This window comes from Papaver somniferum, chromosome 7 (assembly GCF_003573695.1).
Source record: "Papaver somniferum cultivar HN1 chromosome 7, ASM357369v1, whole genome shotgun sequence".
Lineage (NCBI taxonomy): Eukaryota > Viridiplantae > Streptophyta > Magnoliopsida > Ranunculales > Papaveraceae > Papaver > Papaver somniferum.
This window is the reverse complement of record NC_039364.1, coordinates 153,364,943-153,390,565: the sequence shown is the minus strand read 5'-3', so window position 1 is coordinate 153,390,565 and position 25,623 is coordinate 153,364,943. Positions and strand designations below refer to the sequence as shown.

The 25,623-nt window shown below is 35.4% G+C and overlaps 2 protein-coding genes across 2 annotated transcripts; one reads left to right on the top strand and one right to left on the bottom strand.

Annotated features, from left to right (window-relative positions):
* The first annotated feature begins 1,158 nt into the window (after window positions 1-1,158).
* Window positions 1,159-5,209, top strand: LOC113298793 (protein IWS1 homolog 1-like). Its single transcript, XM_026547625.1, has 11 exons — window positions 1,159-2,057; window positions 2,178-2,655; window positions 2,759-2,875; window positions 3,102-3,322; window positions 3,417-3,546; window positions 3,666-3,728; window positions 3,810-3,887; window positions 4,238-4,329; window positions 4,426-4,485; window positions 4,581-4,734; window positions 4,908-5,209. The coding sequence occupies exons 1-11, from the start codon at window positions 2,038-2,040 to the stop codon at window positions 5,004-5,006; spliced, it is 1,512 nt and encodes a 503-aa protein (XP_026403410.1). The 5' UTR covers window positions 1,159-2,037; the 3' UTR covers window positions 5,007-5,209.
* A 15,391-nt stretch (window positions 5,210-20,600) lies between these two features.
* On the bottom strand, window positions 20,601-25,266 carry LOC113295392 (glycine-rich cell wall structural protein 1.8-like). Its single transcript, XM_026543730.1, has 3 exons — window positions 25,198-25,266; window positions 20,918-21,154; window positions 20,601-20,759 (listed from the first exon to the last, which is right to left on the bottom strand). The coding sequence occupies exons 1-3, from the start codon at window positions 25,264-25,266 to the stop codon at window positions 20,601-20,603; spliced, it is 465 nt and encodes a 154-aa protein (XP_026399515.1).
* Window positions 25,267-25,623: the final 357 nt, after the last annotated feature.

Below are 25,623 nucleotides of genomic sequence, written 5' to 3'. Positions count from 1 at the left end.
TGGTCGTCGAACGGATTTTCAAGGTTGCATCCGGGACCGATCCATAATCCATTGGATTTCAAAAATTCCATCCGCATCCAACCCATTAACGAACAGTCTGAGCATCCATCCACAAAAGCGCGGTTGGTCCCGGTTAAATCCGCGGATTACGGACCAAATGCTCACCCCTACTTTTTAACACCTTACCATATCCTCTAGCTCCACTTTAATTTCTCCATACACCTATTAGTTTAGGTATATCCTTATTTGGCAAAGTTTTAAAATTTTCTTTTTTTTTCTTATTTCCTATGGAATTTTACACACACATACATTATTAGTTTAGGTATATCCTTACTTGGGAAAGTTTTAAAATTTTCTTTTTTTTTTCTTATTTCCTGTGGAATTTTACACACACATACATTTTTGAGGGAATAAGTGAGTTTATACTTGGATAAAAGGATTCCACCTATGAAGCACGGATACTGATACGACGATACCGATACAGAGATATTGATACGGGGATTCGTCAATTTCCATACGGAATACGTAGTGACACGTTTATTTACTAAAAATATTTAATTTAGTAATAATTTATTTTAGAAAAAAAATCACATAATATGAAAAAGTCATAAATACTTTCCGGAATATTGATTTTTTTTTTGTTGATGAAACCTATCTAACATGCCGCTCACTCATCACTCATGAATATTGTCTTCATCAAAGAGCACTGCTTCTCGTTCTGCCTCGTCAAGTGAAAGATTTGCAACTTCAAATTCTCCCATACCGTGTAATGGATCAAATTCATCTCCACTGATATCCCGCATTCTACTTTATCCTTTTGTATAATTTTACTTTTTCATGAAAGGAGACTGATTACTATGAACAAATTTTAAAAGTGTCTCCAAGTATTTGACACTGATAAAGCGTCCGATACAGATACGTCACCAATTTTGAAATATCGGTTGCTTCATAGGATTCCACTGTTCTAGACTTTCACCGAAAATATCACGGAGATAAAGGTGTGCACCGGTCTCAGGCAAGACGGAGATAAAGCTATCTATGGGTTCTCATTCTCATTACAAGACTGTCCGGCACGTGCATACGCACGTGCTTGGATCAATGGGTACTCGTATTAGGTTTCTCTAGAGTCTACACCATAATTGCGTCATCTCTACTTCTCCGTCTGCTCAACCTTTCTCTCTCAAAACTGCTTCCGTCTCTTCGCCGCCACAACCATGAAATCTTCTCACCATCACCACTAAGAAAGAAAAACAAACACAGATCAAGTGATAGAAAAGTTTCATCACTGTGATTTCTTGGATTTTGAATCTCTGATACAAACCCCTTTTTGTTGTTTGATTATATCAAATGTAAAACAATTCTTCAAGGGCTATATATAAATAAGGTTCAGGGTTAATATGTATTGATGACCCAACTAATTCTTCAATATTGTTCATGATCTTAACACTTTCTTTATTTATGGAATTGGTATTTTGTATTTTGATAAATTCTCATCAAAGTTCTCTCTGATTCAACAATTGTGAAATAACCATTATCATCTTCATCAAAGTATAGTTAATTATCAATATGCCCTCCGATTTCCGTTTTTTTTTTGCTAAGCATAAATATTACCTTTTTGCTCTCAAATTATATTTTCCTTTTCGATTCTGTTTTGCGAAGATAAGGGCAACATGGGAAAACACAATTTACAGCTTCACCCTGCTACAGTAAGGGCTGTTGGCTTTATATAATAGAATAGATAGATTAGATATCTAGAAATACTTGCTGGATTGCGGCAGTACCAACTACCAAGTTACCACACCCAACTGAGCGAGCGTTAAATACATCGCCAAAACAAAATGAGCCTAATACCAAATTTTTTTTACCGCTGATTCAGTTCGACAATCCACTATCGAAACCCTAATTTTTTATTTCTTCGTCTTTCCCAATTTTCCTATCCTCTATATAGTTCCTTATGAATTCTCAGAAACCCCAGTATACAAATCGTTCGCTGTATTATCAGAAGTATTAGAATCCGTACGCGTTTAATCAATCGGCATGGGTTACGAAAATGATCCGTAAGTCTTTCTTAATGTGCTCTAGTTTTCAAATTCGATCAAAATCCTATCTCTTCTAGGGTTTTTTTTTCCTTCTTTTCTTCGATTAAATTTTGGGTTTCTTATTTTGATTTGTAATAGGTACCGTGATGAAGATGGTGAGCCATTAATGGATCCCGACATGGGTTTCGATCAAGAGGCTGAAGATAACGAAGAAGATTGGAGAGAAGAAAGGGAACCTACTCCAATTCATAATTACGATCCTGATAAAGTTGGTAAACCAAGGAAAAGACTTATAAAGAAGAGTACAAGAGATGATTTTGATGTTGGTGGTGATGAAGCAGCAATGAATTTTGTTAGAGATGATTTTGAGAATGATGATAATCATCAGATGTATAACAATAGTAAGAGGAAAAGTTCCAGTGGTGCTGGTGGGAGTGGAAAGAAAGAAAAGAGGATGAAATCATCTGAGAGAAGAATTGAGAGAGGAGGTGGGTACAAAAATAGTTCAAGAAGTGCTGGAGGAAGTTCTGGAAAATCAAGTTCTAGGGCTAATAATGGTGTTGATCCTGAACTTGAAAGAGATATGTGGAATACAGTTGCCGGTGGAAATTCTGAGGTATATCAATTTTATGTCTAACTTGTTTGTTTATTGCATCTAAGTATAGATGAATTTTTTCCTTAGTGAATTTATCCAAACTTTTTCTATTTTATTTGGGTAGGATGATGAAGAGGGTGTCAAGAATATGGATGACGAAAACTTTATCGATGATACAGGAGTGGATCCTGCTGACCGTTATGGAAGTGATAATGAACGATATGTTCGTGATGCTCCTCAGGTTGGCAATTATACATGTATATCTTGTACATCTGATTATTTTGCTTTGTAGGATGTAGGTTCTGTGTTGGCTTGATTTTTTTGTTTCGTAGGATGTAGATGTTGTTGATGCTGACTAAGATGCTTATGCAATTATGTTTCTGTTTAACATTGCGTGTGCAACTACTATTTTCTTGTAAGTAGTAATTGTGTTAAGTTCTTGACGACTAATTAAACTTGCATGGCAGGCTGAGGAGGGTGAAGAAGATGATGAAGTGGAAAGGCTCTTTAAGGGTGGTAAGAAAAAGAAGAAACCTGAGAAGTCAGCTGCGGAAATGGCTTTGGTAGTTGAGCATCTTATGGCTGAGCTTGAACTTACGGCTGAGAATGACGCAGAGTTGAATATGGAGAATAAACCCGCGGTTGAAAAACTCAAGAAGTTGCCTCTTCTTATTGAGGTTCTATCGAAGTAAGTAGACTGGCTGTTGTTAATTCAGATCAATAAGGTTGTTCATCTTGTAATTTTTCTGTTAATCTCTCATTTATGTCGTTGTTGCTTACAGGAAACAATTTCAGCTAGAGTTCTTAGATCGTGGGGTCCTAACACTTCTGAAGAATTGGCTTGAACCCCTTCCTGATGGAAGCTTACCCAACATAAATATCCGTACCGCAATATTGAAAATACTAACTGATGTATGTATGATGAATTATTCTGTTTTTTTTCCTTGGGAAAGAATCTCTCTTTGTTACATGGTAAGAATCTGTTATCGGATTGGTAGTAGTTCACAGGCAGTGCTTGTTTTCTTCTATAGTTTCCCATTGATCTAGAGCAAAATGATAGGAGGGAGCAGCTGAAGAATAGTGGTCTCGGAAAGGTAATAATCACTTCATCAAGGTTTTCAAATATTTTGCAATATTAGAAATTTTGAGAGATCAAAAATTATTTTTCTTGGCAGGTCATCATGTTTTTGTCAAGATCTGATGAAGAGACGACAGGCAATAGACGACTTGCCAAGGACTTGGTTGATAAATGGGTAATGTCACATATCTCTTTGAACGTTGACACATGTTTGAAGTGTTTACTCATTGTGTAGTTTAAAGTGTCGTTCCAGAAGTGTGCTGGTATAGAACCATGAGTCAATGCATCTAAACCTGAATAACAGTTATGCTGGATCCTGATTTGTAACCATCAAAACCTTAAAGTTTACTTTTTCTGGATCGTCAGGGTAAGATAGTGTTGCTGATTCTTTAGGGAAGGGCACTTTCGTAGCTTTAGGACTCTTCGATAATTGAAGTTTTAGAATATGTCTGCTGAGTTTGTGGTCAGTGTTCTGTTATGTCAGTGTGATAGATGTCCTCTAAAGACTTTGAGTAATATATGCAGAGTCGACCAATATTCAACAAAAGCACGCGATTTGAGGATATGAAGCACAATGAAGATGATAGAGTTCCCTACAGGAGACCGCCGGCGAAAAAGTAATTATTAGACCAAATAGCAACTGCTTTGACCTTTTTTTTTTGTTCTTTAAAAATTCTCATTGCTTTCTTTCGATCTGGGTGTTCCTTCTGTAGACGGATGGACAAAGCTGCAGCACTGGACTCTAGAGATGATGATCTTGATGAGTTTTCACGGTAAGAGGTTCTTGAATTACATCAGATGATTCTTAAGATTTAATACGATGGCACATTTCTATGGAAGTATTCAAGTAACTTTTTCGGCCATTCAGGGAGAGGAAATCTGGTGAATCATCTTCCAGGCAGCATGCCTCTAGGCCCGAAGCAGCACCTTTGGATTTCATGGTGCGCCCACAATCAAAAATAGATCCAGATGAGATAAGAGCTCGAGCTAAACAAGTTGTACATGATCAGCGCAGGGTAAAGGTTAGTTTACTTTCGACCAGTGGAAGGCTCAAATCACTGCATTTCAAGCACTAACCAGTTTACTGAATTAACGTTGTTTATCATGCAACTGTTTCCTGTTCGCATAGTCGTCAACCTGATGTACCAGGTTCTCTACTGTTTATGACATAGTTTACTCGGTGTGTTTCTCACAGATGAATAAGAAGCTGCAGCAGTTGAAAGCACCAAAGAAGAAAATGCTTCAAGCATCAAAGCTCAGTGTAGAGGGTCGGGGCATGGTCAAGTTCTTTTAGTTTATGTACTGCAATTGAACTGCTGATCTATCGTTCTACTATCTGTTTGTTATACAATTTCTAAAACTTTTAATAACAATCCTCGAGCTTAAATCAGGATGCGGTCCTATGTAATTCTCTGAAGCTTTAATTAAATCACTATGCAGTCCTATATAATTCTCATAAAGCACTTTGGTGCCAATTGCCAAACGGTTCAAACCCTGTGCACTTTTTTTATCATCTCCTACTTTGTATTTTTACTCATCAAATATTCGGGCAACCATTCTGTTTAAATAAAAATTAAAACTAGTCATGAAACGCTTTTACAATTAGCTTTGCTTTCGATAGTCTTGTAATAAGTTGGCAGGGAAGACTCGTATAGAATCTGAATTGTAGAAACGTCTTCGGCTCTTCCCAAGCTTTCCCCTCGTGGCAAATGGAAGAGCTTTTTGCGATTTAACTTCTGCAGGTTGCAGTTCACACTTCACACTGGAACAACCAATCCCATTACTGAGGTCAAAGTTAGTCCAGTGGTGCGCATTTGGGACCGAGTCTGTAATTCAATCCCGACCATCCATTTTTTTAGCGGGTGGGTGTCCAGCGCATGTACTAATGGACTGGATACCCAGGCAATTTGATGGATCCAATAGATTTTGGATTGGGTGTCGTCTTAAAAATCTGTCGAATCCACACCCGACTGATCCCGAACCGCCCACAAGTACCCTCGTTTAAAAGAATATTTTTGTCGTAAGAAGTCTCAAATTTAGGATCTTCTGCTGCGCGTATTTTCGGGGAAACCAAATAAAGGCACATGAGTCCAGAGCGGAGCCGACTATTCTAAAAGCCCTCATTCATAAAGCGGTTACTGGAACAATTAACAGAAGAGGGTTATCTGCACCCAATCCGTCCGCCCCACATCCATTGGATCCTGGATCAGACAAGTATTGGACTGGATGAGGCGAAAACTGGCTCAGCCCGGACCATGCTCACCCTAGGACCTAGGCAACCGTAAACAGAGTACTTTTCTTTAGAACGGATTTTTGGGGATCATTGTTTTATTTTGGGTAAAACATTGTTTTTTTTTTATAAGAAGACTATTATTTATTTATAGAGGAAGTGTTCATTACATAAGATGGAATCTAACCTCAGATTAGTCCTTTCTAGGAACATAGATCTTTCAAAAGGATTCATGTTTTCAGTAGTAAAGAAAGAGATTCTCCTAATTCTTACTTCCTTAGCTAGTCTATCTTCAAAATCTAAAAACTTCCTAGATTTATACAGAAAGAAAACCGAGTTACAAATATAAGGAGAAAATTTGCATCTGTTGATGCTGGTTTGAGCTCTCCATGGTTGATCTTCAGGATTAACTTCTTCATTCATTATCTTCATTAAGGTTTGACAGTTATTGATCAAACAACACTTGTTGAGATTTAAATCCTTAATCCACCTAAGAGCTTCCAGTTCTGCTTTTGCTTCAGCATTTAATGGACGTGTAGCCCATCCTCTGCCAGCTCTGCACTGTCTCCTGTTTTCTTCTTTGTCCAAAATTGATATTGCATATCCCATGGAGAAGTCAGCTTCTAAGAAAGATGCATCAAAGTGAATGAACCATTCATAATCATTTATTTTCTCCATATGAATACCCTTGCTAATGTAAACAGAATTCATCTTAGTGTTATTGTCCCTAGCAGGTTCATAGTTATGATATGATGTTTTAATAGAATCAATCAACTTCTAAGGCACTGGCATAACATTATCAAAATTTACACTATTCCTGAACTTCCAAATAGACCAAATGATATAAGAAATTTTATCTTTTTTAACTTTGAAAAAGTTATTGTTCATCCAATAATTAAACCATCTCAAAATATTAAGATTTCCCTGATGGTTATAAATATCATTCAAATCAAAAGCATCCCAGATTTTTTTCGAGGAAGAACAATTCACAAAAAGATGTAATTCATTTTCAGCAGCATTAGAATCACAAGGTAAACAATAAGGTTTAGCATCTTTAATATATTTAAACATTTTACAACCTAAAGCAAGAGCACCAGAAACTACTTTCCAATAGAACATATTAACTTTAGGTCTCATGTTTAAATTCCATATTTGTTTCCAAAACTTAGCTTCATTTTTATCAATATTCAGATTAGTAATATAGTTATAAGCAGACTTAGTTGAATTCCACCTGACTCTATCATGCAAACTAGTGTTAAAAGAAGTAGCAAAGACTGCATTATGAAAATAAGGATGAATATACTCAGTGACCATATTAGTGTTCCAGGTTCCATCATTACTAAACAGATCACTTACAGATTTAGGCATATTGTCATCAGTGGCAATAGGAATAAGAGGAACAGTTTGATTAGGCAACCAAATGTCAGTCCATATATTCGTGTCATTTCCATTATTAACTTTCCAAACACTATTAGCTTTAATAATTTATAATCCTATCCTAATACTAGACCAAATCCAAGAGCATTTATATTTCCTAGTCTTTCTTAAAGGATTATGCATTCTAAAGTATTTGTTCTTTAAAAAAATTTCCCACAGCTGCTCTTGATTATGTATTAATCTCCAAGCCAGCCTAGTAATTAAAGCAAGATTGTGCTTATGGGGAATTCTGATTCCCAGACCTCCTGTGCGAATATCCTTAGTAATACTAGGCCACGCCTTAGGATAATTACATTTCTTTCTATTCTTTTTTTTTGCCACCAGAAGTCCCTTTGGACTTTATCTAGGTTATCAAGAGTTTTTTTTTGGGAAGTAAAGGCATTGTATTTGGTGATTAGGGTAAGCACTAAGCACATTTTTAATAAGAACAGTTCTACCAGCATGATTAAACATTTTCCTAATCCAACCTTGAAGAGAAGAATAGTACTTGTTAAGTAAAGGTTCGAAATTATTAATTTTATTTTTATCAAAAAACAGGGGAGTTCCTAGATATTTATCGTTTTTGGAGATTTTTCTAACTTTAAGTATTTTAGAGATAATCTTACGATGTTTATTATGAACTTTAGGAGAAAAGTAAATCCAAATTTTTTGAAAGTTGATAACTTGACCAGTCATTTCACCAAAGAGATTAAGAGTATTAAGTAGGTTTTTAGCCTCATTCAAATTGGCTTTAGCAAACAGGAAGCAATCGTCCGCAAAGAACAAATGAGAGACAGAAGGGGCAGTTTTTGTGACTTTAATTCCAAAAAATAAGTTATCTTTTTCAGCTTTCAAAAGCATATTTGAGAGCACTTCCATGCAAATGATAAACAAGTAAGGAGATAACGGGTCTCCTTGCCTGAGACCCCTAGTGACAATTTTTTTTTCACTAGGCACGCCATTTAGAAGCACAGAGAAAGAAGTAGTAGAAATACATTGCATAATAAGCTGACACCAGTCATTGCAGAAACCAAAAGAAAGAAGAGTTTGTTTTAGAAAATCTCGTTCTATTCTATCAAACGCTTTGGACAGGTCTATTTTTAATGCCATATTTCCATTTTTGTTTTTCGAAGTTTTCATAGAATGCAAAATTCCATGCGCTATAATAATATTGTCAGTTATTTGACGGCCTGAGATTAAAGCAGACTGGTATTGAGAAATGAGCTTAGGAAGCAGAATTTTTAGTCTGTTAGTTAAAATTTTAGAAATTATTTTATACGTAGTATTACTAAGGATGATAGGCCGGAAATCACTAGGAGTAGAAGGGTTTTGAACTTTCAGGATTAAAGTAATATAGGTGTAGTTCAACTCTTTAAGAAAGTACCTTTTCCTAAAGAAATCTTGGACAAGATTGATAATATCAGTCTTGATAATGTACCGGTGCTCTTTGAAGAACCCTGACGGAAACCCATCAGGGCCAAGAGAGCCCCACAGATTCATATTGAAGAGAGTGTTTTTAATTTCAGTTTCATCAGGTATTTTAGTGAGTGTAATATTATCATCATGACTAATACATGGTTCAATTAAGTTACTAAGAAGATCAAGATGCTTAGCTTTACTGGAAGTGCCTATGTTTTTAAAATGCTTTATCAACATATTATGAATTTGGGAACTATCATCAATCCACAGGCCAGTGTCGTCCCTAAGAGTGTGAATATGATTAACACGTCTCTTAGCAGTTTGATGAAAAAAGGAATTGTTTCTATCATAATCTTTGATGAATTTATCTTTAGAGAGATGATTCCAGTAATCATACTCTCTATTATACCAGATATCCAGATTATTCTGAACATCCTTAATTTCGAGAATAAGCAAAGGATTAATGGAGTGAAGATACTCCATTTTCTTATTAAGCTCCTCAATATTCTGGAAAATATTTCCAAACAAAGTTTTATTCCATTTCGACAGAGTATACGAAAGATTTTTAAGATTTTTATGAATTTTATAAGAATAGGATCCATTAATATTACAGTTCCAGTTATCCGCAATTACATCTTTAAAGCCTTCATGGCTGAGCCAAGTTCTAATAATCTTAAAGGGTCTTTGTATTAAGTGTTTCATAGGTTTATAGGTTAACAGAATTGGCGTGTGATCAGACCCTACTCTAGGTATATGATTAACAATAGCATTAGGATACGAAGCAGACCAACAAGAAGAAGAAAACACTCTATCAATACGTTCTTTAATATTCTCATGACCTTCCCTATTGTTAGACCAGGTGAAAGGTATTCCTTGATATCTAAGGTCCATTAATCCTAAATAATTGATATTCTCGTGGATCAATTTGTTAACATGAGCATTATTATTATTTCCACCTTGTTTGTCATTAATATGCAAAATAAAATATAGATCACCAATTATGATCCAGGGAATACTAGAGTTCATTTTATTAAAATGCATAATTTTATTCCATTGAAGCTTTTTTCCTATGTCATTCAGAGAACCATGCATGCAAATAACATTCTAGAGATTATTAAAGGAATCATTAATTTCAAAGAAACAGATGTCAAAAAATTCAGCAATGCATTTAACTTTGACATTGTTGTGCCAGGCAATTAAAAAACCACCAGAAAGACCTATTCTAGGGACAATAAACCAATCATAGAAATTTAAGTTCCTAGCAAGGATATTCATACTGTTTTTAGTGGCTTTGGTTTCAGCTAAGAACATGAAATCAGGACTGTGCTTCTTAAGTAAGTACTTTAAGTGATTCTTATTAAGGGATTTTCCGATCCCCTGCACATTCCATGCTAGTAATTTCATTTTTATCAAATAGAAAAAAATCAGATTATGTGGATTAAAACTAAGGAAGATCACAGGAAGCAAGACAAAGGTTAAGATTAAACTAATTTCGGATTTAAAACTAAAGTTTAGTGTAGCATTCAAATCGGATTTTCTTAAAATCAAAATTCTGGGAATTGTAAAAATGTTTTTAGTTTCGAAAGGAACCTGATTAGTATGTGGAAACTGGGTCTCTGCATCCACGGGAGAAGCAACAGCAGCTTGGGCATTTCCTTGTATATAAACATTAGAGACTTCATCCACCACTATTATTTCACTATTAGATGATTCCCCTATTTCCGAATGCTGGATTGATTTATCTCTTAAAACCTCCTCTGCAAAGCCATTCAGAGCCATAGATGTTTCTCTAGAATAATTGTCCATGTCCATATTATCTGAAACTATATCTTCACCTCTTTTCCTCTTATTTTCTCCTTGCTCATTCCAATTCAACTCAGATGAAAAAAGTCTGAACAACACCTTGATAATTAGGAATGCTCTCCACTTCTCCCCCTCTTTCGGCTTCTAGACTCACATTTCCTTGCATATCTCTAGCATTTTTCAGCACCTCCAGCTTCATCAATTAATTCATTCTCTCCATTTTCCTCTCTAGGAATCTCAATTGCATTAGCTTGTTGGTCTTGACCTCCATTAATATCAACCCATTCCCCTTCTTGTCCTTCATTGTTCATATGATCATCAAAAGGGTCAACACCTTGAAGATTTAGAACTGGAGCAGCTATCCAAGCCATATTAGCAATAAGCCCACACTAGTTCTCATTGTGGTTAAACACATATCAACTTCTACATGTAGCAGATGGAAAACCTAGACAAAAGATAGCAACCCTGACTCTTTCACCATCTTCTAGAGTGATATGAACTCTTCTAACTAGAGGTAAGTTAACATCAACCCTTACCTTCGCCTTCACAATACTAGTAGCATCTCTATTGTAGATAGTGATAGGTTCTCCAGCTTGAGCAGCAATCATCTGGGATATATTGTCTATGTCCATATCAGATCTCAACTTAAATTCTATGAAGAACACCTCAAATTGGAATATTGCATTCTGGACATTCAAGCTAAATAGCCATGGACGTAAGACAAGTAAGTGACCCCCAACTGAGTGAGGTCTTCCTCTAAGAATCCTCTGGAAAACTTCCCTTGATAGTATGCGGAATATGAACACATTTATTCTATTGGTAGAGATAATAATGACTTCCCTTTGATCTCCCGTCTCTGTCTGACTGCAAAACTAATGGCAGTTCTTGTTACAATTGCTTCCCTGCATACATATCCAATCAGAGCATACGAATCATTGGGATTTTCTTTTCCTTGCAGGCTGACATGCTTAGTATTCTTGTTTGAAATGTTACAACTTCTTTGCATTTTTTTGGATAGCTTGTTGATATTTGAGGATGAAGAAGCCATTGAATTCAGCACCGCAAAGAGAAAATTTAACTTGAAAAAGAAGATGAGAACTTTTCTGTATGATGGTTGAGGTATAATTTTTTGGTTCTTTTTGAATATCTTTGCAGGCTTAAACTTGGTGTAGGAAGTAATAAAATCTTTGTGCTTAGAAGATATAAGCTTGATGAGGATTATAAAATTACCAAATCTCCAAGTGTTCTTCATGCTGGAGCCTTGGGACCAAAGTAAATTTGGTCAAGAAACTTGGAGTAAAAGCTGTAAATCATCACGCTTTGGAGAGACAATAAGGGAGCCAAAAGATGGTAATGATTACTTGAAAGAGTGTTGATTTGTATTACTTGCACGTCTAGGCGAATTAAACGAAGTTGATTAGAGTTGTAGAGATCAAAATCTTCAAACAAACTAACCCAAATCTTCTTGATAACTGACTAAAGAAAAGTCGTCCCAATCACAAGGAAGCCCCCGCAGCAAATGCCTCAACTGCTTCAGCATAAATTCTATTCCTCCCAATCAGGTTTGGAAAAGAGAGAAGGGATAAAATCTGCAAGAAAATAAAGAAAGATTTGTGATTAAATTAAACACAATTAATCATAGAACGCGTAAATCAGACTGAAATCCTTTTCAGAGAATAGAAATCGACTGAAAAAAATTAGGGTTTATAGGCTTTTCAGAAATACATGATAAGGGAGATTTAATCGAGATTACATGCTAAAAATAACAACAAAAACAAGACAAACAACGGAGGATTAGAAGAGAATCTAAATCATGTATGTGCAGGAGATCGAGAAAGACGAATCGATCGAAGAATTTTGAATCGGTTTCACCGATTTTTTCGCCTGAGTCGTCGCCCGATCCTCCAAAATTGTCGAGAGCTAAAATTGGGTAAGACATTAGAAGTAGTTCTAGGTCACCCCTTATATAAATATTTATATTAATACCAAAATTACCCTCCTGATTATTTTTGTATAGTGATCAGTTAGTGTGATTAATCATTGATTAAGGTTAAATTAATAGATTTTTTTTAAAAAGAAGTTGAGTGACTAAAGTGATAGAAGAAGATTGAGAAAAAAATTATTTTGAGATGGGTGAATATGGAGAAAAAACATCCTCTGGGTACCGAAGTATGCTTGTAACTTAGTGAATGTTGCTATAAATGGCCTAAAATATCTTCAAAATCAAAATTGTAACAAAAAAATTTCAACCAGGTCAACAAAGTTCGGTTATATTATATGAAGAACATGTAACCGAACTTTCTACAAATGTAGTTCGGTTAATAAATCCAAAATCACAGGCAACCGAACCAGAGCTTTAATGGAGTTTTTGTTTGTTCGGCTAGATGATGAAAAATCAAATGTAACCGAACTACTATCCTTGAGTTTACAGGGTTTTGTTCGGTTCAGTCGACTCGACCAAGTTGTAACCGAACTTTAAACAACAGAGTTCGGTAAGTTCGCAAAATCTATACGAACCAGTCATTCAGCCGAACCCTTAGTTTTTCCATGCACTTAAAATCTATAGGTTCGGCATGATCGCAACGTTTATAAAACATTGCCGAACTCTAAGTTTGGTTAGCAGAAAAAATTACGAGTTAACCGAACTCATTATATAGGTTTTCAGAGTAAAGTTCGGTTAGGATTTTTTTTTTCTTTTTGCGATTAAACTGATCTCAACATTTAGCTATATAGAGAAGAGTTCGGTTTTGAAATTATTTTTACGAGTTAACCGAACTCATTGTATAGGTTTTCAGAGTAAAGTTCGGTTAGGATTTTTTTTTTTTGCGATTAAACTGAACTCAACATTTGGCTATATAGAGAAGAGTTCGGTTTTGAAATTATTTTTGCGACTCAACCGAACTTAGGTGTTCGGTTAGGAAAAAACAAAATCTTAGCCGAAGTGTTCTTCGTGTTCTTCATTTTAAAAAGTTCGGTTGTAAAACTAGGGTTTTTTTTCAAAATTATCCTAACCGAACTTACTACTGTAACCTCCAAATTCAACATATTTTGATGACTACCGCTCAAAATTTCAATCAAAAACGAATTAAAAGTAATGGGTTTGTGGAAAAATACTCATGGATAGGTTTGTTTATAAAAGATTGATTAATCGACTATGAAAATTCAATGAATCGACAACGATGAAAATTTGATGATTTTGATAAGATTTGTATAAGATTGACACCCGTTATAATTACAGGGAAGGCGACCTAATCAAATCATGGTTCCCTCAAAAAACCCATGCTCCCCAAAAAAAGATGGTTCTTTTTTTAAAGGCCCAACAACGCAATACTGCTACCGTGAATTGAGCCCAATCGTCGCCTGGACAAATCCTGTTCAAGAGTGTGCAAACTACAGAAGTCATAAAGACTAGACAGGACTTGTGAGTCTGTGACAGATGTTTACGGAAATTATGAGTTGTTATCCGCTTGACTTACTTTTCCGCAAATACTATTTCTGTCCGAACTGTGTCTATTTGTCTCCCATCAGTGGGAGACAGTGATTTGGAAATCATTTACTCAGCAAAAGTAAATGTTGATTTCAAATACAAGTTCTTGTTTCATAAAGTGTGATATTTGAAGAGCTGTAAATCTAGTTACTTTTTATTTTGAAACCTCTGCAAAATAACCTGGTCCCATATGCCTCATCTCGAAAATGCTTTACGGACCCGGATTTATACCCCAAAAGTTGCACACCACTATGTGTCAACTTTTGGTTTGTTCATTCCTTTAAACCGGGCCCCCTGTTTTTCCTGGTGGGATAATGTGGGAAGAATTCAACGGTTGATGTAGGCACCACATAGTGGTGTAAGATGGTGGTGTATAAATCTCGGGCCCTTGTAGCACTTTCGGCCTCATTTATCTATGATTATGTACTAACCGGTGGTATCGAGAATCTCACATCAAAACTCGTGTAATACATCAGGACTTACGGATTAGGAGAAAAAAAAAATGTAACCAAAATTGTACTGTACCGTCCCACTGATCGCAAGTCTCACCCAAAGTTTTGAGGTGAGAATGACTAGCATCCTAAACAAGATAAAGTGGGCAAGACCAAATCAGTTTGTCAGATTTATGTAGATACAGTTCTTTGTACAACTGGTATTTGTCAATTGCAAAAGTTAGCAAGGTAAGAGTTAGTTGAGTTGGAAGCAATAGATACATTTGCAGCTTCAACCAGCAGGATCGAGCTAGTAATGGAGATGCATACCAAATAGAAAACATGAATGACTGTGTTCATGCGATAGCATCGCATAAAGCTAATGTACATACACTGTTGGTGGTATGCTTCTTGCCAATATTTTATCCTTGGGCTTAATCTGTGGGTCCAGGAAAAACAAGGTACTTTTCACGGACACCCCCCATAGAGGTGTAAATTGTGCTGTGCCAGCACGAGGACAACACAACCCAGCACAACACGCTAAAACTTGAGCACAATCCAGTCCAGTATGTGACTTAACCAACCCAGCACGGCACAACACGTTAGTTAAATGGGACGTGCTGGGTTTGCCTAATCGGCACAGTAGCCCAGCCCAGCACGTGGCACGGATTAGCATGTGGCACGAACAACACGTTAAGAAAGCACGTCATAATAGGTATCTAGAATACAAAACAAAGCTTGGCTAAGTTAGGCTAGATAAAGACCGGCCGAGATTTGTCTAGGAGGGATAAATCTACGGCCGTGGTTTTTTCAACTAACCATTATAAATACTTTATTAATTAGTGTCCTGTTAATTGCTCGTAATGAATGATTAATCAATTTTTCATGAAAAATACTCATTTAATGAATCTAGTAAATACATATTTTTATTGATAAATAAATTTATTAAAAACTATATATAAATTGATCGGTAAAGAATTTGGTGCTGGCGAGTTTCGAACTCAGGTAACTAGTATCATCATCCATTGACTTTACGACTGTATTACAGTGACCCCGGTTAAAAATTATATTAATAATTTTTAATGGTGGTAGTGAAAGAAGCAGTGGGTGGTGGAAACAATGACGGGTATTTGTGAGTGTTGGAGGTAATAACATTACTGATGGTGGAAAAAATAGTTGGCGTGGCTGGTTTTTACGTACAGTAGTGGATGTTAGTAAATAGTAGCGGACAATAACAGTTTTGTATCTTTAGAAAATGGGAAACATTTTATTGTGATAGATGTAGTTGGCTGTTTTTAGCACAACTGGTAAGGACAAAACACAAATATTTTGAGGAGGATACTACATCATATAAGACAATATGATCATGCCGCTGGATCACCCAAATGGGATCCCAGCTATTTATAGTACCCGATCGAATAAATCATGATTTTTAATATTAAAATAAATTGATTACATTTCCAGAATACAAAACAAAGTTTGGAAGTATAAATTTGATCGTTCTTTATACTTGCAGATCATATTTACCGTAATACATGATCACATTTAATTAAAATTTAATAATAAATGTTCAATTGATATTTCATAATAAATGTTTCTTTAATTAACCAAATGAATATATTTTTGTTGATACATAATAAATTTATTTGATATTAACCATATCACTAAGCATTAATGGTGGTTGTGATGGTGGGTAATGGTGGGGATAATGGTGATGGGTATTGGTGAAACTGGTGGAGTGGTGACGATAATGTGGTGGTGGAACAAGTAGTAGTAGTAGGGTGAGAAAATGGGTCCTAAGATAGGTAAATTAAGAATTAATGGAGGTTGTGATGGTGGGTGGTGGACCGGCGGTGGGGATAACGGTGGTGGGTATTGGTGAGACTGGTGGAGTGGTGACGATAATGTGGTGGTGGAAGAAGTAGTGGTAGTAGGGTGAGAAAAGGTGTCCTAAGATAGGTTAACTATTTAGTCATCCTTAGTTAATTTTTCTTTGTTTTGTGTTAATTTGATTTTAGTTTTCAAATTACTTCTTTTTTTATTTTTTAAAATTAAAACAATTTTTAAAGGCCAGATTTTTCCATAATAGAAGATGTTGTGATTTTAAGATTTGCCAGGTAGGGGGCAGGAAGAAAAATGAAACCTATAAAATTGACCAAACACAAGGCTACACACGAATTAATTGTAATCGATTCAGTTTCTCACATCTCACTTTATTCCTCTTTTTGTCATGGTTTATGTTTATGTCATTATGTCTCCCCTACTTCATGGGATTATGCAAGGCTACGTGAATTAATTGTAATCGATCCAGTTTCTCACATCTCTCTTTATTCCCCTTTTTTTATCATGATTTCTGTTTTTGTCATTTTTCCTCAACTTTGTGTAATTATGCATGCTTGAGAAATAGTTCATGATAATAGGAAAAGCGACAAGAAAAGAAATGGATCAAGAATTAAATATTATTATAAATTTTAGGAAAACGAATAAACACAAATATATGAAAATTGGGAGCCCAACAATTTATATCAAAGTGGAAAAATTAAATTCTAATGCTAACAGATGCAAGATTAATCTAATTGATTTTAAAGTAATTTTAGGTGTTTTTAGTTTTTTTTACAAGTTTGGTGAATGACCTTTGATGATATTTCTTTGAAGTAGTGAACGAAGTAATGTTCTATTGCCCATATGATTTGCTCTAACGATTAACTATGTTTGTTCCAAAGGGTTGTATGGTTTAAATACACAATATTAAAATATTCGAGGATAAGGATATGTATATTAATCAACTCCTCAAAACATTTAGACCTGGATCGATCGATTCGATTCTTCTCAGACAATTACGACATGTATAAATCGATGGATACATTTGAAACCCATATCCTTACCCGTGCCGTTACGGCACGGGTTGAGACCTAGTAAAATACTACAAAACATGGAAAAATACATCACATTTTGTATTTATTTCACAAAAAAGTCTTTATTCTAGCCAATTATTGACATTTTATTATCGTTATGTTGATTTATTTTCATAATAACACATATAATACCTAAATATTCGAAAAACATTTATATTGGAAAATATAAACTAAATGTGCCCGTCACGGCACAACACGTTTATTTTTCTGGCACAGCCCAGCACAACACGCCTTCTAGCACGGCACGTCATAATCTCCGGTACAACACATCATGGCACATAACACGCTAAGCACGTGATTTCATGGGTTGTGTTGTGTTGGGTCGGCACATTTTACACCCACATACATGTGTTGTGTAACGGGGAGCGAAAGGGTAGTCCATATAGCATTTTTGGTCATGATTTTATGATAAGCAAGTCATGATTTAGTAGACAAACCCAATTCATGTTGCTGGTAAAAAAATTCTTAAAAATGATTATTTTATTTATTTATTTATTTATTTGGATAAAATTCATCGTCATTCAAAATGATCATATCCTAGTTAGAAATTCGGAGTTCAGCATACTTATGGAATGAGAAACGTACGTGTATTATTTGTTATCGTAAAAGTTAAATCCGGTTAACGATTGTGAGTCGGCAGTAGTTCGAAACGGTATACGTACATGTATAATTAGTTTTATAGATATAAATATGGGATACAAAATTTGGCATGTGTTCAAAATGATCATTGATTGGTAATCATTTTGTAATTTAATGTTGTGCGGATGAATTTTGAAAATATACCACGATGGATCTTCCTTATTTTATTTAGGCGAAAAAGAAGAATATGAAGGCTAAATTACAAAGGTTTATGTGAAACTTGGATGGATTTGTTTGATGATATGTACGGATAATACCACTATAGTACAATGGTAAAGTCATTGAATGATGACATCAGTGATCTGAATCGGAATTCATCAACACCAAAAATTTTGTCGATTTCCTGTGCAGATTTACAAATAAAATTCCAAGACTAAGAGTTAAAGTCTCTTTTTTTTCTCATTTGTATTTTTACCTTTACCATTTTCCCCGCACCAATAGTCGCGTTGAAGCTTATTTAAAGTGTGACATATCTTTTTTAAGCATTTTAAAATAATTCGATAACAATAAGAGAAGCGATAACATTTTTCGTCATGACAAATAAACCAGCAGTATTAAAGAGCTTGTGTTTCCAACTTAAGAGTCTACTATTCATTTTTTCCTCTATGGTTTTAAAGCCTTTAACCTAGGCAGCATGTTCGTTTCAAAGAATTGGATGTTGGGTAATCCAATTCCTAGGGAATGTACCCAATTCTTTGAACCGAACGGGGCATATAAACTTTTTGTAATTGAGAATTTGATTATAGGAATCCAATTCCCTCAAAAATAGTAGATTCCCATTGCATTGGTCTAACACTACAATGAGATTGAATTCCAAAATAAAAATAAAAATTATTGAATTACCGCATTCGAATATAAATTTTTAGGATTTCATCGAATTCCTTGGAATTCAATTCTTAAATTGGATAACACCATAATTGAATTCTTAGATTCCGATTCTCCCAACCAAACGAGTTGTAGATGTATTAACGAAAAGAGGAATCATAAATATCCATCATCAACAGGAATAACATTAATCCCTCGACTTCAAAATTACTTGGACATAATATGTTGACCAGAGGCACTACAAAAAATTTAAGCATAGAAACAAGGTTATGACATGCAGTAACATTATCATGGTGACGAAATTAAACAATCATCATCGGCCAAAAAAAAGTTGACTTATTGAGATAGATTACTTGAATATTTTTATGCTTAAATGGAACCAACATTTTCGGCATTCCAAATTGTTCAAGAAAGTGCTAATTTATTTTAATTCTTTTCTTAAATCCAAATTGCATTAATAGATATCAAAAGAATACATCATAGTTCATAAGAGAAGAGGAATTGTGCCCTGAAAACTTACAAACTATTTAAACCGAAAATAAGATACATTTGAAAGCTCAATAGCCGTAAATTCTAAAGGTTTTGAAAGAGAGAGAAAAACGAGTTTGGATATTTCAGTTTCTCTCAAAAATAAATAAACAATTAAAACCTATATCAGAAAATTAAAAGCAAAATTAAATACTAAAAAACCCATTAAATAAATGTATCTTACAAAGAACCCATTCATTGTACAACAGTTGTACGCGTTGACATACATGGTACCACTAGTTTATTTTAATAAACGAAATATAAATAATCTGTGCATCGGATAACATGATGTGCAACGGATATTAACGTTGCTAGATGTGCAACGTCTATATCCGTTGTGCACCTCCAAAAATGATGCGTTGCTAAAACCAGGATATGGTGTAATGAACTCTAGCCTATTATCATAACTTAAATTTTCTCCATCTTGTAGAAGACAACCTCTTCCGATAGAATCTTTCGCAAAATTAGCTTCCCTAAACGTCTGAACAAGAAGGTTCCTCCATACAAAATAGAATGAGATAAGGAAGAAACTGGATCTCTGTATTTCAGTCCTTTAGAAGGTTATTTTAAATAACAGGATTTGAGAGTCATCGAGAAGAACAACTAAAGTAGCACAAGAAATACATTCTAACACTAAGTTACACCAATTTTCAGAAAATCCAAGTTTTAGCGTAATTTAAGAATTTCAATTTTACCATGTCAAAAGCTTTTGTCATGGTACTCTTCAATCCCGAAACATCTTTTATCATTAATCTTTCTCATTTTGTGTATTATCTCATGAGTCATTCATGTTAGACTTTGGCAGTTTATATTATAATATATTTGTTATCATTCAACAGGACAACATGACTCAACTCTTCGATGGCTTCTCGGCAAGTTGCTGATTCAACATCCCGGCGGTTACAATATCTACCATTTCCTCGTGAAAATCCCGCAATATTCGGTAATTCTGACAATTCAATAAGTGTAAGAGTTGGAACACCCGTTGAAAAGAAGCATTATAACAAAAAAGAAGTAAAAAACCAAGGTGACCAAGCTTGGTATACAAAAAACCCACTCATAAGTTGGGATCGACAAAAACTCCATATCCGCCTTTAACAATCATGCAAAACTTTTAAAAGAATTAAATCCGATATATCCTCTCTTTTTTCAATAATGCCACAACTATCTCGTCAGAAAAAACATATCCGATATATCATTCTTTTTTTCCATGGCCTCCTCCTCCTTCCTCCTCCCGACCTCCGCTACTACCATCAACAACACCTCCGTTATTACTAAACTCACTACCACATGAAGATCCACCATCATCAATACCTCCACCTTTTCCTTCTCCACCACCACCAACACCCCCCTTCTATTTTCTCACACTTCCACGTTTATATCCTCCACAAATATCATTTCTGTCACTAACTAGCGACCATGTTCAGATCCACCATAACAACACTTTTGTCTCATTCGCCACCACCAACACTAAAAGCATCTCTTTCTCTACACCACAACTATACCTAATACATAGTTTGATTTTCTATCAACAACAACTCTGATTCCCCCGTCTCTTTCTTCTCTCCTACTAACACCACAAGCACCTCGTTCTCTTTGTCTCACAACTCCATCATGTACAGATTCACCAACAATAGTAGATCCACCCTCCTCGTCCCCATATACCACCACTACCTCCACACCAATTCTTGTTATCATACCACCACCAAACCCTCTATTATGATCCTCTACAAACACCACATCCACCTCCTTTTAATATTTGATTATTATACAAAAAGTTAAATCACCATAAATTGTGGTGTTGTTGAAATGACAAATTTATGTTGAAACCAAATGTTGACAAAATCTAACAATGTTGAAACTAATATTTTTGTTGGTTAAAACAGTAAGTTTTGTTGAAACCAAATATGGTTTCATCTGATTTTTGCCTATTTTTTAATGTGAAACCAAAGTTTTAATGGTGACACAATAAGTTTATGTAGAAGCAAAATGTGGTTTCAACTAATTTTTTCCTAGTGTGTTCAGTCCGACTTGGAAGTTGACGCGTTTAGTTTCATTCTTGAAGTTGTGTTGGTGAAATGATAATTTTATGTTGAATCCGAATTTTAGTTTCGACATGTCTTTACCTAGTTTTTATCTTTTAAACTAAGGTTGTTGGTGATAAGGTAAGTTTTTTTTTTTTGTGGTGTTGCTAGTTGATGGTGGTGGGAGAATGTTGGTCTTGGTGGTGGTTGTGGTGTTGGTTATTTGGTGGTTCTGGTTGGTGGTAGCTGATGGTTTGTGGTACTGATGCTGATGGTGGTGCTTTTTGGTAGTGGTGGGGTGGTGGTTGGCCGTGCCGGTGTTGGTTGACGATGGTGGTGGTGGTAGCATCGATGGTGGTTGGTGGAGGTGGCGATGATGGTGTTGGTAGTTGGTGTTAGTGGTGTTGGATGTAGTTTTGGTTACTGGTGGCGATGATGGTGATGATGATGCTAGTGATGGTAGTGCTATTTGGTGTGGTGTTGCTGGATGGTAATTATTGGTGGTGTTGCTAGTTGGTGGTGAGAAGAAAATATATATTAGGAGTATAAACATCAAAATAGAAGGTTATTGTAAATGAAAGAGATCTTTTGCACAATTTATGTTAAATTAGGTTTATGTAAACAATTTGTTTTGTTGGAATTTTTATATATAGATGTTGACAACTTTGGATTACAACACAGGAACTATTATAACATTCCAAATGGCAAGGGTTCAGTATAGATGCACAACCTTAATTTATTTATTTTCTGAAAAAGCGGTTTAAAATTGATATCAAGACGCCGAGGAGGCATAAAAGAACAGAGAAAAACGGGAAAAAAGAAAAGAATGAACGGGCATAAAAATACGCACACAATTTCCCACTAGACTAACCTTGATTTAGGTACAACTTTTCTTTCCATTGTGCGACAAGATATTCGGGAAAAAAAAACTTTGCAAACACTTTAGAAGGGATTCCCCAGTGATACAATTGAGCCTTTGCATCATTGATAATTTGTTGCTCATCTTGCCTTTATTCTGGAAACATATTTTATTTCTCTCATTCCAAATATTCCAACATATAATATGAGGAAGACAGTCCAAAATGAAATAGTGAACTTTGTTAGGCCAATTTCTATTCCAACCATCAAGACATATAAGCTAGGTGTTGGAGGCGTAACATAACTAACCCTTGTGAGCTTTATAAAATAACTCCACACTCCAGAGAAAAAACAACACATAATGGCGGTGAAGTAGAATATGATTGTTTGCGTTTTCCTCCAAGTTACACAGTATGCACATAGTGTTAGATGACCCTTCTTACTGAAGCATCCAAAAAGAAAGAAACTTTAAACGGAATGCTCTTTCTAGAGGGTATTTATCTTTGGTTTCGTGAATGTATGCACATTACAAGGTCCTGCGAGTTTATAGCACGATTTGGAGCGTAACATGAATCACAGTTAAAATATTTAAAGTAACAACTTGCATTTTGTTATAGGGCCTATGGTCCATGTATGTGCGGTCCATTAGATGAATAGGTCTTCCCTTTCATGTATATAAGAGAACATTATATGTATGTAATAGATTTATGCCTCTTTATCAGTATTAAGTTCTTCTCCTTCTCTATCTCTTACTCTTCCCTATTATTTCCACTGCAAAACGTTATCAGCACGAGCTCAACAACTAATTTATTTTTCTTCTTCTTTTTGGGTGATTATCAAATCACTGAAGGAAGCGCTACTTTTAGTTGGATAAAGAGGCATCAAGAGATTCACTATCTTCAATAATATATTTAACTTAAAGTAAGAAGTTGATGTTGAGATAATTTTTTTTCTCAAACTAAGCTAATCGTAGCAACATTGAAAATGAAAAACCCCAAAGTAATGAGGGTTAGGCATACTGACTCATGTGAAGCATGTGAAAACAAACATATACATATATGAGAGAAATATGTATTATTGTCTCAGGTAGTAATAACACCAAAGTACAGGTATCAACCGAACATGGGATCAAGATAAGATGCCATTCTAGCTCACATCAAAAAGAAAGAGTTGGGAATGAATATTTCTACTGGTATTATTGGTACAAGCAATGCAATGCGGGTACCATAGCAACAACCGATTTCCAGAGGGAGGTCATACTTTAAACATCAAATTTATTGGCAAGAAGAACTATGCTTAGCCAATTGACTATCTTATTCAGTTGAACTTTATACATTGTCTTCACTTATGGAATTAAAAGTATATCATTTCCAAGAGACGTAAATTTTCTAATGCACTTGAGATATATTTGGATGAAAAATATATCATCCCCTATGAAACGTAACATATATTCACTCTAAAGTACTTGAGCTAAATCCCAATTTTGTTATGAATAAGGCCACACCACTTATTAAATCTCTCAAGATTCAACGTCTAACTGATAGTGGTTTTTCTCCCATTAATTTAAGGAATATACACTAGTTTTTGAACTAATTCTTTGTAATGCGACTACGACATTGGATCATCGAGCGAAGCAATGCTCAAATTTTTTTTCCAAGATGGAACAAAGATTAAAAGTCACAAAAGCTCTATATGTACCGAGAGCTAATCAACTTATTAAATTCCAAAGATACCCATGCAAGTGGATATTCACAATGATGAGAATATAATTGATTGCATCTTTTATAGTCTCTAATATATTTGGAAGGAAATACATCTTAGATAAACTAATGAGTCAATCTAGTGAAATGTAAATCACTATAGTATTTGGATTATTAAATTTATATTGACTCCGACGATGAAATGTTGGGAATTGATTCATACAGGCTTTGACATAATTATAAAGGCACTTTGGTTGTGACATGATGTTTCATTTTGAAAGGAATCATACGTACATCACTGTGTTTGAGTGGACGAGACAATGGTAAAAATATTGACAGAATGCAAAGTGACGACATATCTCTCAATAAGTGTTTTCTAAAGTACTATATGCACAACCCCCTTCCTATTATGCTTTTAGGTAAGAAAGCATATCACTCATTTTTACAAAGTCTTCAGTAAAACAGGATCAAGACCATCCTAAGATGCAAATGGTAAAATTTAAAAGAAAACAAGGTGAAATTCAGAAAAATATTCATGCAGAATGCGGACCATTAAAGTGACTTATTGATGAGTGCTAAAAAGTGCATATTTCTATATATTTTTCTTGGCATTTAACTCATCTTTTGTGCATTGATTCTACATTTTATCCCATATTCTGTATTTTCATTGTTTTCAAGAATAAATACTTTTCTTAATTAATTTTGCATTTTTAGGTACTAAATAAAGCCTGGTTAACTCACGGAGCAAAAAGAGCAGAAAAGTGGTGGAAGCCAAGAGGAATCACACAAGGAAGCCGCGAAGAATGTTGTGCGCAAGACCAGAAGGCTAGAACTGGGCTTGAAGAGGAAGAATTGTTCTTAAAGAAGATATGGGCTTGGCATACCCAAGGCCCAAAACCCTCACCCAAACTCATTTCCAATATCCATACCCGTTTCCCTTTTTAGCCGTCAGATTGGATCATCTCAGCATCCTACGGTCGCCTCATCTTCGTGCATCAAAATCTGAAGATCATGCTTCACACTACAGCACCTAACTCTAATTTGCGCCGTTAATTTTGATGTATTATACATCCAACGGTCGCTACAAGATCCCTTCCATCTCGCCGTCAGATTGATCTATCAATTCCACATCCAACGACTGAGCTTTGCAAATCATCAAGCTTGCTATCCTCGCCACACACCCAAGCACCTAATACCTATACCCATCAACCAAACATTCCCCTCCTTCTCCTCCATCGACTTCACCTCCCTCACCCCCGTCTGCAGAACCACTCGCCATCGCCTGCAGCACCATCATCACCTCCACCACCTTTCTCAACCACTCCACAACCAAACCAACTACAACCCATCTCCTTTACCATCATTTCCCTACCTCTCTACCTATCTATTTCATCAATCTCTCTTCTTTTCTTTCTCTGAAACCCTAGGAGAGAAATTGATGAATTAGGTCGAGTTAGAAAAGCAATTGGAAGGCATGGAGAGGAGCAGGAGAGTCAGAAGAAGAATGGGTCGAAGACAGGAGTAGTTATCATTTCATCAAGTTGGATATTTGGTAAACCCTAATTTCACTGATTTGGGGGATTTTTGGGATTTTGCTTATATGTATAAATAGGTGTTAAGGGTTGTGAATTTGGGC